General features: G+C 35.1%; 1 protein-coding gene across 1 annotated transcript; it reads right to left on the bottom strand.

The window, feature by feature from the left end:
• Positions 1-1,826: 1,826 nt before the first annotated feature.
• LOC107823701 (hypersensitive-induced response protein 4) lies at positions 1,827-11,188 on the bottom strand. Its single transcript, XM_075255251.1, has 5 exons — positions 10,850-11,188; positions 4,743-4,863; positions 4,545-4,636; positions 3,185-3,281; positions 1,827-2,523 (listed from the first exon to the last, which is right to left on the bottom strand). The coding sequence occupies exons 1-5, from the start codon at positions 11,042-11,044 to the stop codon at positions 2,156-2,158; spliced, it is 873 nt and encodes a 290-aa protein (XP_075111352.1). The 5' UTR covers positions 11,045-11,188; the 3' UTR covers positions 1,827-2,155.
• Between the last annotated feature and the right edge of the window lie 2,131 nt (positions 11,189-13,319).

Below are 13,319 nucleotides of genomic sequence, written 5' to 3'. Positions count from 1 at the left end.
CCATAATTAATACAACATACTAAATGGTCGATAAAAAAAAAATATCACGATAACTAGTCCTAATATTACTAGTCTCAATATAATTTGTCTTCAAACCGATCCACTCACTTAATATCTGTTAATTGATATGAGATTTATTTGTTAAAACTGAATAACATCAGCGGAAAGGAGGAGAAAACAGTAGATTATATTCGAAATCTAAGTCAGAATTGGCAAGTGCAAAGATACAAATATTGAGAAATACTTCTTTAACTTTTTGAAGATTGATGTTTCTGCTTTAACAGTTGTACAAGTTGTAATGCAGAAAATATTAAGTTCAAATTTTCTTAGGAAGCAGTTTTTATGTAATTCAGTACAATTTTACATAAGTAAAATCATTGTCTGCCAATAGAGGAATAAATGATTAGTGCCATCAAATCTCTACTTTGGTTATATATGGTTATTATTACGGTTCACTGTAATTATAACCAACCTCTAATTATTACTATTATTATTTTGGTTATATTCCTGTGCTTCTATTATTACATATCTTGTACGGTGAAATAAAGTGACCACATACCTAAAACATATCATTTCTATTACAGTCTAAAAAAGTAACGCATTATCTACCAAATGGTCCATCACTTTTTGGGTCCACAATTGTTTATTACTACATACTTTCTACGTCTAGCTTTTGTTTGTAACTGATCCACCATTTTCGCAATCTGTAAATGCTTTGCACCTTTTTCTTTTCTTTTCTCCATTTAGTATAGGCTACATATGGAAATAATCATTTTCTTTCTCAATAACAATTTGGGTTAATAATCATTACTCCCTCCTGTCCCAAATATTACTCTAGTTACTACAGTACTTTTTTTCAAATATATAACTTACTCTTCTAATGAATGGAGTGTTAATTTAATGAGGCATTCCGAGATTGAGAAAGGATAGGATAGTTTAGACTTAGAGAGATCTTTTTTATGGTTGAGGTTAGTAGATGTTTTTATTAATTAGTGTGTAAAGCCCTTAGAAAACAGACCATATGGACTAGAGATAATATCTAAATTGGGGGCAAACGGAACTCATGATTTTAGCCCAATATTGTCATCCATTTGCTTTGAGCCTGCTTGCCACCATTTTCATCCAGTTTTTTTCAAGTTTTAAAGGCACTGAATTGAAAGTTGTTTGGTTTAAACGGGAGATTTGCACAAATACGATATTTTCGCGCAGCTATTTAACTTTTGTTCCTGTTTAAGGAATTTGTGCAAAAATAGTCTCGGAGCATAATTTTGGTACATAAGTCTTGCCAGATTGACGAAGCGCCTTATTCAAAAGTTATGCAAACGTGGTACAAACTGTTCACAAAATTCGACCATATAGGTAAACTTGTTTTATTTACAAGACTGTGAGGAATTAAGGTGAGAATAGGATGTTCATAAGTTACGCATGTTCAATAATAAAATGGTAGAATACTAGAAATTTATTCACATAATGATTACCAACTTCACGTTACCTTTTAAATTTTATCATTTTTTTCTCTATACTAAAAAATATTCTAGATTCCAGTTAAAGTCACGTGTTTCCAGTTGTATTAAATTGAGCCAAAGATGTTCGTGCAAATACAGAGTCACGAAACTTTGTAACTTATTCTTTATTGATCCACTGGTTTTAGTTTTGACTTGTTTAAATCCATTTCGGAGAAACAATCCATACAAGAACCAAAGCTTCAAATGATACATCTAGTGATGCAAGAGCAAAACACAATGCACCTATAAAGAGTCATGAAGTACTTTAGTAATGTCGAGTTTTAGCTAATAAAAGCATTACACAAACTTGAACATGAGATGGAATCGAAACAAATATAGAATTTCTCATATCCAGTCCATACACAAATGTCAAGGACGTGATATCCTATTAAACATATTTCTTGGATCTTCATCCACTAAACAGGTGTAGCAACTGAAAAGATAATACACATTTTTTCAGGTGCTCTTTTCTTTTTCTATTTGAACTATCCTTTATTTTATTTTATTAGCTATACAACATCAAGCAAAAGAGGAAACGAAAGCAATCCATGCCAAAACTCTCAAAGCACACTTTATTTTTATTGTTTAACCTTCTTTCCAGACGTATGTAGGGAAATGCTTCTCACAGTATATTCTGCAGACAAGCAAACCTATTCAGTGACCCGTGCACTAGCTGCCTCCATCAGGCCGTTGCGTATCTGATCACCAATGTCACGAACATGGCCAGGACCGTGTGGTATGAAAACTGTCGTGTTCTTTGAAGAGTTTCCAAGGTCTTTGATGGTGTCAAAGTACTGGGTGATCATTATAAGATCCATCACTTCCTTAGCGGAGGTGCCTTCTACTTTATGTGAGAAGTTCAAGATGTTTTCTCTCAAACCATCTGTAATTGCCTGCCTCTGCCTGGCAACCCCAACCCCACCTAAATACTTGGCTTCAGCCTCAGCTTCTGCTTTCTTAACTTGGAGAATCTTTTCTGCTTCTCCCTTGTAAACACTAGCAAGCTGCATCCTTTGAGCTACAATACAGATAAGATAAGAGCATATTATAGTTCAGACAACTGTCAATCCACGATTCAGATAACCACAATCTATAATCTATTACGATAACTTGGGGGAAACACTATCTTTTATGGCAATAATAAACATCTGAATCTCTTTATACCATATTGTCCTACATTATTTAATCATTTAGTACTTCCGGAAACAAAAGGGACAGATTAGGTAACCTTTATCTCTCCACACACCAGATGTGTCCTTAATAGGCACCATGCTTGAAGATCACAAATTCCAACAGGTGCATTTGAACTTACTAAGGATTACAACAGATTGGTATCATCAATGCTCTATTCATACATTAATTGAGAAGTAGAAACTAAATATTATTTTGAAGCAGAAAAGCAGAAAACTAAAATACCATCAACACTCTATTTGTATACCAATTCCCCTTCAAAAGGTAAACCACGCGTCAAGAAATTTATTTACATGCAGAACTACACTATAAACTAAGTATTATCAACACAGTTTTGTACACTAATTCAGAAGTAGGAAACTTAGAAATTCAAGTACCATCAACAGAGAAAAAAAGGAATGTACCATCAACAGAGAGAAAAAGGGGAATGTACCATCAACATTATATTTGAATACTAATTCAGAAGTAGAAACTACTCCTCTTCTTACCTGCATTTATCTCGTTCATCGCCTTTCGCAGAGAAGCATCAGGAATAATGTCAACCATCAGTATGTGCTCGATGTTATATCCATACGCACCCATCACCTGATATATAAGCTAAAATAAGAGACTCCATGGAAACGTGAATTTCCTACTGGGCTGGGGAAAGTTCCAAACCCTTGTAAGCTCTATAACAATGGCACAATGCAAAACACCCCTAAAGCTTTGGTATTACAAGAACAGCTTCATGATACAAACTCTCTTTGTTGCCAATTTCTCCTTTTATATAAGTCGGATTGACAGAGTATTTTTTCCTTTTGGTGTGTGCTTTTTCTTCACACCCACCCCCTCCCCCCAAAAAAAACCCTTTTTTTGGGGGGGGTGGGGGGTGGGGAACAACCACCTTACAGTGGGTTCACCTCAATTTCTATTTGACTAGTAACTATTACTAAAACAAATAAAACTTATTCTACACCAACTATAAACATTTTTGAATGACATACTAAAGAACAGAGAAGAAAGAACTAGAGCACACACCACACCAAAGCTAAGAAGTTACTGCAGTAGCATCCCCTTTTCCCTTTTGTAATATTTTTTCTTTTTGTGGGGTGCGGGAGGGGATGGAAGGACACTGTCAAAAGTTTCTGCCTCATTTCAAATGCATAATGATTTTTTTAAATATATTTTCCTTTTGAGAGATAAAAAGAATTAGTATAATGTTTTGAAGACAGCATAGTAGTCTGAGTACTTTTCACTAACATACTGAAAAAAAGACCAGCAGAGAAGCTTATTTTCCTTCAAATAATGAGGAAGGTGACAACTTAGACTTAAAATTTCCTCTTTCAAAATTCTGAGAGTATCTTCTCCAAAAGGGTTAATTGGTAATTGTCATATAACCATGCATACTGCTAGATAATAGGAGAAATGCCCTCTCAAAAAAGAAAAAAGAAATTCAGAGGAATAGTACAAAGTAAGGGAGGCAAAAGATCATGGGTAAGAAACAAGTATTAGAACAATCCCAAGCTGCACTTTGCACGATAAAATCTCAACTAAGAAACAGATAAGTGCTAAAAGACCAGAAAGGGAGCAAAAGTTTCCAAATGATTTGTGTAGTTTAAGACCTTCCTTCCGCAGCAAAATCCAGGCTCCCAATGATTTGAAACATATTACAATTGTTTGGAATTCATACACAGAAAACATATGAATAAAAGAACTAGTAGCTCTTTTTCCTTCGCTTTCTTTACCCCCCCCCCCCCCAACAAACCTCCCCAACTATCCTATCAATCCCCTCTTTCCCGCTGACCAGGTTCTATTCATTTAAAATGGAGCGAGGATTTTTTTCCAGTCACCATAAGGACACGAATTTACCTTCTCAAGTTCCTCCAACACAGCCTTAGCAACTTCATCCTTTTGCTCGAAAAGTTCATCCAAATTCATTTTGGGGACATGGGCACGAACAACTAGAACAGTCCAGAACATTAAATGAGATGAGCATCATAGAAAGTGGCATAAATAAACAAGACAAAAGTAAACTCGCAAAAGTGAAACCAAAAGAAGACAAATTACCATCAAATACATAAGCCTGAATCTGCTCCTTTGGATTTTGCAACTCATAGAAAGCATCATCAGCATTTTGCTTGATCACTCTATATTGGATCGAGCACACTAAATGAACAAAGACATTGTCCTGAACAATTGCATATAAGTTAACTTTCTCCAGGTAAAGCAACATATTCGATTATTCCCAACTTGAGCTTCTAAAACAAGACAAATTTTATCACTCCACCTCTGTCAACTATACTGCTATCAATTCCCCAAAAAGATACAAGCAGCTTTATGGAAAAGTAAATTAGATCAAAAGGACCTCAAAAATCAAAGCATTGGAATATCATTCATCATATCATAGAGAACTATGATTAGCTCAGTGCCAATTTGAGGCAAATTGTTTACTTCCAGGAGCATCTAATGACAACATCCCCTACAATGGGGGCAATGATGCTTTAAATTTCCAAAGAACAATATTTGAGCAATTAACGTCGTCAACACACAACTAGAGGCTTAGCAGAACAATCCATAGAAAGAAAGGAAGAATTACTCCACCTGCAGTTCCTATTCCAGTCCAGATGAATAAAAGAAAGAATATAATTGCTGAGCGTGAATTACGCTGAAAGAAACTGCGCATTATCTGAAATCTAAATGACTTATGTTGACATACAAGTTGTCTAGCACATGTATACACATGTACTACATCATAACTAGCACATGTATATGAGTTGTATAGTAGGTGTAATTAGGTGTATGACAACTAATAGATTAGGTGAATTAGTATTATAAATAGGCCTTGTAATCTTCTCTTCTAGATATGAAATATAGAACTTCTTTGGTTTCTAACATGGTATCAGAGCATTGAAGTTTTTTCATCAGTTTGTTGTTGGGAATTTTTTTTTCCCCGTTCGAATTATTTTTGTTCAGAACAGTCTTTCGTTGCTTTGATTCTATTTCACTATTTCCGGCCATTTTTTGCCCCGACCGCTTCTTTACAGATTTTTCTACTCACTATTCCGACCAAAGTGGTACTGTCAGAATTTTTTTTTCTGACAACTTTCATTTTCCAAGATCACTGTTCACTGCACTGTTCAAATATTACTATTCACTGTTCACTGTACTGTTCAAATATCACTGTTCACTGTTCAAATTTCACTGCACTGTTCTTGACTATTTGATTCTGCTATTATTCGGGTGCAAGATGACTGAAACGAAACCTACCGTTGATGTCATTCCGGTTATGTCCAAAATTACGGAGAATAAGTTCATGGGTTCCAATTACATGGATTGGAGTAAGACGATCCGTCTCTATTTGCGGAGCATCGACAAAGAGAACCACTTGGTTGATGATCCACCCAAGGATGAGACTAAATCAGTCTGGTTAAAGGAGGATGCAAAATTGTTTCTCCAAATCAAGAATTCGATGCACAATGAGGTAAATGATCTAGTTTCTCATTGTGATTATGCGAAGGATCTAATGGATTATTTAGATTTTTTGTACTCTGGCAAAGGAAACTTGTCTCGCATGTATGATGTGTGCCAGGCATTTTACCATCCATCCATGCAAGATCGCTCTCTCACCACTTACTTCTCAGAGTTTAAGAAGGTGTATGATGAGCTTAATGTTATATTGCCGTTTAGTCCAGATGTGAAGGTACAACAAGCTCAGCGTGAACAACTGGCGGTCATGAGTTTCCTTTCTGGTCTTTCTCCCAAATTTGAAGGGGCCAAATCGCAGATTTTATCTGGGACTGTTATCTCTTCCTTGAAAGAGGCCTTTACAAGAGTGTTGCGTACTGAAAAGTCTCATCCAGGTCCGACAGCCACGATCGATAGTGGTGCTCTGCTTAGCCGCGTCCAAAAGAATAGGAGTCATAGTAATCGCAATCGGAGTAGCGATAGTCGAGACCTAAAGCAAGGGGAAGTTGAATGTTTTTATTGTCATGAGCTCGGTCATACCATACGTTATTGTGTGAAGCTTCAGAATAAGAACAAAAGATCTCAGTATGCCAACATCGCCACTTCCGAGACTATTTCACCATCTCAGTCATCATCTCCTCCTATCAATACTATCCCCGAGTCAGGTAAAACCACTAAGTGTCTCCTCCCTTCGTCATCCAAATGGGTCATTGATTCTGGTGCCACAGATCATATGACAGGTAACTCTAAACTCTTTTCCACTTTTCAGTCACATACCCAATGTTCCACAATTACTTTAGCCGATGGGTCTACCTCATATGTTTTAGGGTCTGGCACTGTTAACCCAACATCTTCTCTTTCCCTTAGTTCCGTCTTAAATTTGCCTGATTTTTCTTTTAATCTAATATCTGTCAGTAAACTTACTCGTACTCTAAATTGTTGTGTCTCATTTTTTCCCAATTATTGTCTTTTTCAGGATCTTACGACGAAGCAGATTATTGGTAAAGGTTCTGAGTCTGGGGGTCTCTATGTTCTTGAATCACAGGTGCCGAAATCCATTTCTTGTTCAACTGTGTTGTCTCCCTTTGTTGTACACTGTCGATTGGGTCATCCATCCTTGTCTAGTTTGAAGAAGTTATATCCTCAGTTTCAGAGTATTTCCTCTTTAGATTGTGAGTCATGTCAGTTTGCTAAACACCATCGCCTTCCTAAAGTTTCTAGAGTCAATAAACGGGTCGACTTACCTTTTGAGTTAGTTCACACCGATGTTTGGGGTCCATGTCCTATTATTTCTAAAACTGGTTTTAGATATTTTGTTACCTTTGTGGATGATCATTCTCGTGTTACTTGGTTATATTTAATGAAAAATCGTTCGGAGTTGTTTTCAATTTTTTGTGCTGAAATAAAAACTCATTTTAATGTTTCCGTTCCTAATTTAAGGAGTGACAATGCAAAAGAATATTTTTCGGATTTGTTTAAAGATTATATGGCTACAAATGGTATTCTACATCAATCTTCTTGTATTGACACCCCTTCTCAAAATGGGGTTGCGGAACGAAAAAATAGACATCTTCTTGAAGTAGGCCGAGCACTCCTCTTTCAAATGAAAGTGCCAAAATGTTTTTGGGCTGATGCCGTCTCTACAGCTTGTTTTTTAATAAATCGTATGCCATCTTCTATACTTCATGGTAATATTCCTTACAACATTCTTTTTTCCTCTAAGCCATTATTTCCTATTGAACCCAAAATATTTGGTTGTACTTGTTTTGTTCGTGATGTTCGTCCACAGGTAACTAAATTAGATCCAAAGGCCCTTAAGTGTGTGTTCTTAGGGTACTCACGTCTTCAGAAAGGTTATCGGTGTTATTCTCCAGCTCTCAAAAGGTACTTAGTGTCTGCCGATGTCACATTCCATAAAAATTATCCGTTCTTTTCTTCATATGTTTATAACAGTCCTGAGGAAGAAGATGATACTTTGGTCTACACTGTCACACATCCAGTTAGTTCTCCAACACCTCTTCCTCAGTCACCTGTTTCCCTCGATCGACCATCCGAGCAGTCACCTGTTCTTCGTGTGTATACCAGGCGACAACAAACCTCAGAACCCGATCTTTTACCTACTTCTGCTTCGTCGGTAGATCCAACCTCCTGTGTTTCAGATCCTAGTTTGGATCTTCCTATTGCCATTCGCAAAGGTACACGACAATGTACTTATCCTATTTCTTCTTTTGTGTCTTATGACCATTTGTCTACTTCTTCTAGCTCGTTTATTGCATCATTAGATTCTGCTAGGATACCTAAAACTGTTCGTGAAGCATTGTCCCACCCAGGTTGGCATGATGCAATGATAGAAGAGATGATGGCTTTAGATGAGAATGGTACTTGGGAGTTGGCCGATCTGCCCACTAACAAAAAGGCTATTGGGTGCAAGTGGGTATTTGCTGTTAAGTTTAACTCCGATGGGACAGTAGCTCGCCTTAAGGCACGCCTTGTTGCAAAAGGGTATGCACAGACCTATGGAGTCGACTATTTGGATACTTTTTCCCCGGTCGCCAAGTTAGCTTCTGTTCGATTATTCATTTCCATGGCAGCTACTTATGATTGGCCTCTGCATCAGCTTGATATAAAGAATGCTTTTCTACATGGAGATCTTCAGGAAGAAGTATATATGGAGCAACCACCTGGGTTTGTTGCTCAGGGGGAGTGTGGAAAGGTATGTCGTCTTCGAAAATCTCTTTATGGGCTGAAACAGAGTCCCCGTGCTTGGTTTGGCAGATTTAGTGAGGCTGTTCTAGAATATGGGATGAAGAAAAGCAATTGCGATCATACGGTGTTTTATAAAAAGTCTGATGATGGTATTCTTTTATTGGTAGTATATGTTGATGACATCGTTATTACTGGAAGTGATATTACAGGAATTTCAACTCTAAAGTCTTTCCTTCACACTCAATTTCAGACGAAAGATTTAGGGCAACTAAAGTATTTTTTGGGAGTTGAAGTTACACGGAGCAAGAAAGGCATCTTCTTGTCCCAAAGGAAATATACTCTTGACTTGTTAACTGAAACTGGAAAGTTGGGATCTAAACCATGCAGCATGCCAATGGTTCCTCCTAACACACAACTCGTGAAAGAAGACGGTGAGTTATTCGAAGATCTAGAGAAATATAGGAGATTGGTTGGGAAACTGAACTATCTTACAGTAACTCGTCCCGATATCGCATACTCTGTCAGCATTGTGAGTCAGTTTATATCTTCCCCAACAGTCAGGCATTGGGCGGCTCTGGAGCAGATTCTTTGTTATCTAGAGGGATCTCCAGGACGGGGTCTAGTATATAAGAATAATGAACACACTAACATTGAGTGTTTCACAGATGCAGATTGGGCAGGGTCAAAAGCCGATAGGAGATCCACGACAGAATATTGCGTTTTTGTTGGTGGAAACTTGATTTCGTGGAAGAGTAAGAAACAAAATGTCGTATCTCGATCTAGTGCGGAAGCAGAATACAGAGCTATGGCACAATCTGTGTGTGAGGTTGTATGGGTACATCAACTATTAAGTGAAGTTGGCTTCCAAACTACATTGCCAGCAAAGTTGTGGTGTGATAATCAAGTTGCTCTTCATATCTCCTCTAATCCTGTATTTCACGAAAGGACTAAGCACATTGAAATAGATTGTCACTTTGTTCGTGAAAAGATTCAACAAAAGCTCATCTCTACAGGTCATGTTAGAACTGGAGATCAATTGGGAGACATTTTCACAAAAGCTTTGAATGGAGCTCGAGTTGAATATATCTGTAACAAGTTGGGCATGATCAATATATATGTTCCAACTTGAGGGGGAGTGTTGACATACAAGTTGTCTAGCACATGTATACACATGTACTACATCATAGCTAGCACATGTATATGAGTTGTATAGTAGGTGTAATACAAGTTGTGTAGCACATGTATACACATGTACTACATCATAGCTAGCACATGTATATGAGTTGTATAGTAGGTGTAATTAGGTGTATGGCAACTAATAGATTAGGTGAATTAGTATTATAAATAGGCCTTGTAATCTTCTCTTCTAGATATGAAATATAGAACTTCTTTGGTTTCTAACAACTTACAACCCGCAAATCTATTCATACATTGGAAACATGAACTGCAGACTAAATGGGTAGGTAAAGTTTCGTGAAAAATTAACTTCATGCCATCCAGAGTGCATCAATCTCTCTGACTTCTTTCAGAAATATAGCACCTCATAAAAAACATCAGTACAAGCGTGCTTGAAATTCCTACAGGTTACATCAGCCTGAATATACTTTCACATACCGATATTAAGTTAACTCCTTCTAAAGTTTATATTTATCACAAATCACAATCAACATGTCTTAGTGTTTATTCACTCATTTGATTTATGGCTTCAAATACCCTGTAGTTGCACATTTAGCTGGTTAATCGATTTCGTTTCGTTAATCTAGTATCATCTGTATCAGCATTATAAACATGTAATTTGTGATTTATGACTAACAATAAACATTTGAGCAAAAATTGCATTAACGGGAGTGAATTTCGAAACGACTAATATTAGAATTGTAACTAGCAACTGCAAAAAAAAAAAAAAAAAAAAAACTATATCAGTTAAAATTAACCAATCGATCATTCAACTTTTGAATATGTAAAATCGGAAAGAGTAGGGTTTAGAGGGACAAAAAATTCACCTTGGTTTTAGTCTCGATTTTTACATCGAGAGAACTAATCCTGGTGGAGAGTATTCCAGAGAGGCATTCGCCGGCGAAAGGATTGAAAAAGTTAAGCCCCGGTTCTGCGAGCCTGTCGAAACGTCCCCATTTCTCAACCACACCGACACTCGCTTGTTCTATGCATCCACAGAATACACAGTTAGCATTCCCCATCGCTTCGTATTGCCAATTAGGGTTTTGAGTAAATTTGATGTTGGTGATGACTGATGAATTCAGGATTAGCGCGTTTTTGGATTGCCTCTTACAGACGAAGACCGCCTTGGCGGGTTTTTACTTCTTTTCTTTTTAATTTTAATTACCGAGTAGATATTTGTTAGCAATAAATTTAAGGAAGAAGCGGTCACAAACTTCTTCGCAAGAAAGATCTTTAAAAAAGGGTTTTTGCTTTTAGTCCCTTAAGTATTAACATTTGTTTCTTCTGTTTGTAAGCTTTTAAAAATTTAAAACAAATTATTAATTGCTTAAACTATTTAACTATTTAGGTGTTATATCATAAGTATTTGTTACAGTTACTTCATATTTGAGAGCGATATTATTCTGAAAATGATGTAAATATAGTGCATTTTGTATGCAAAATGACCAAAATGCACATTTTTAATATTAAAGGTTATAATATATGTTTAGTGAAATATCATATGGACCAAAATTAAAATTAACCAATAATCAAGGGATTAAAAGTGTAATTTTTCCTTTTTAAATTTTTTAGATTTTTTTAAAGATATCAAATGTATGCGAGAAAATATTTCTCTTTTTCTTTTACGTTGCTAACTTATGATTTTTTAAGAAAATAATTTTTTTCAGACTGTCATAAAATAAATGAAGTATTAGTGTATAGTATTTACAAATGATTTTATCTTGTAAATATAGATAAAGTTTTATTTCTTAGTAAAGGATTGTCTTTTGTTTTTATTAGAGACGGGGTTCAAATTGTCTCTAAAAGTTTTGTCTTAGCTTGTTAAAGTATAGAGTTTTAATGTATATTTAGGACATTAATAGTATTTGATAGTAAATTACTTCGATATTACAATTTGTTTTAACCCCTTCTTAATCATCATATGAAAAATTGAAAGACTTGATCCAATATTGATAATGTACCTTTTTAATTTTCTCTTTTAGTACGCTGAAGCTTTCTCAAACAACGAAAAAAATCTTCCCCCAAGGCCGCTTTTTGCGTCGATGAATGAAAAGTTTTTTAGTGAAGGGATGGATACACATGTATATTATCTCTATGCACTTTGAGTAAATAAACTTTATAATAGTGTCTTGTAACAACAAGTAGTTTATTATAAGTTGAATTAGGTAATGATCATTTATTACGTAGCTCTTTCTTCTCTATATTCATAGAGATGGAGAACATTCCTAAAAGTCACTAACCAGCACCAAGGAAGGTGAATATGCTAATGGTTGGAATGTACATTATTAAAATTAAATCAAATTAATTATATCGGTTTGGATTGGTTCGTTTTGTGGTTTTTCAAATTTTTTTATTTTTTTGTTATACAAATATTATTTCAATCTTACTGTTTCAAAGTTATAGAAAGTTTGATAAGTAAATATATATTTAGTACTTAGTAAAAATTGAAAAAATTGACAAAACACATAATCTATTAAAAAATTCTTGTGGACACATGATAGTTATTTTCTTAGTCGTCTAACAATAATTTTTCGTTGATGATGCCTTTAAAGTTAACCGAATTTAATAATTAAACTTAAAAATCAATATGACACCTAAATAATAATATATTCTCTAAAATACCATTTCAAATAACACTTGATAAGAAAGAGATACAACTCATTATTTAAAGTAATTAAAAATGAACGCACTTCATAGTTCTATTAAATATTACATCTAACGAGAGGATTTAAAATATTTTTAGATATTTTAAAAAAAATCTATATAAAGTCTTAAAAGTATATATAAAAATTATATATTTATATATCGGTTTGATTTGAATTTTTTTTAACTCAATACCAAATCAAACCTTATCGGATTTTTAATCGATTTAATGCGATTTTCTAGTTCAAACTTAAATACCCCTACTGATGATCCTGCTTTAAGTGGCCCTTGATTGTACAAGACAGTACACTCATGTTGCTCCATTCCCACACGAAATCTGTGGCCCTTGTAGTACAGGAGAGACGTTTGTGAATAAAGCCAACTAATGCACGCCGCAACAGACTTGTTTAAAAGTAGACATATATATATATATATATATATATATATATATATATATATATATATATATATATATATATATATATATATATATATATACACACACACACACACACACACACAACGCGTGTATCCTAATCCGTGAATATAAATTTTTTAAAAGCATGAAAATTATAAAGAATACATTTGAGCTAGAAAAATAAGAAAACAATTTAAGTCCTGAAAATGATGATTTTTGATGTTATTAAACTA

Source organism: Nicotiana tabacum, chromosome 6 (genome assembly GCF_000715075.1).
Source record: "Nicotiana tabacum cultivar K326 chromosome 6, ASM71507v2, whole genome shotgun sequence".
NCBI classification, from domain to species: Eukaryota; Viridiplantae; Streptophyta; class Magnoliopsida; order Solanales; family Solanaceae; genus Nicotiana; species Nicotiana tabacum.
Note: the sequence above shows the minus strand (reverse complement) of the source record. Positions and strands in the feature narration are given on the sequence as shown.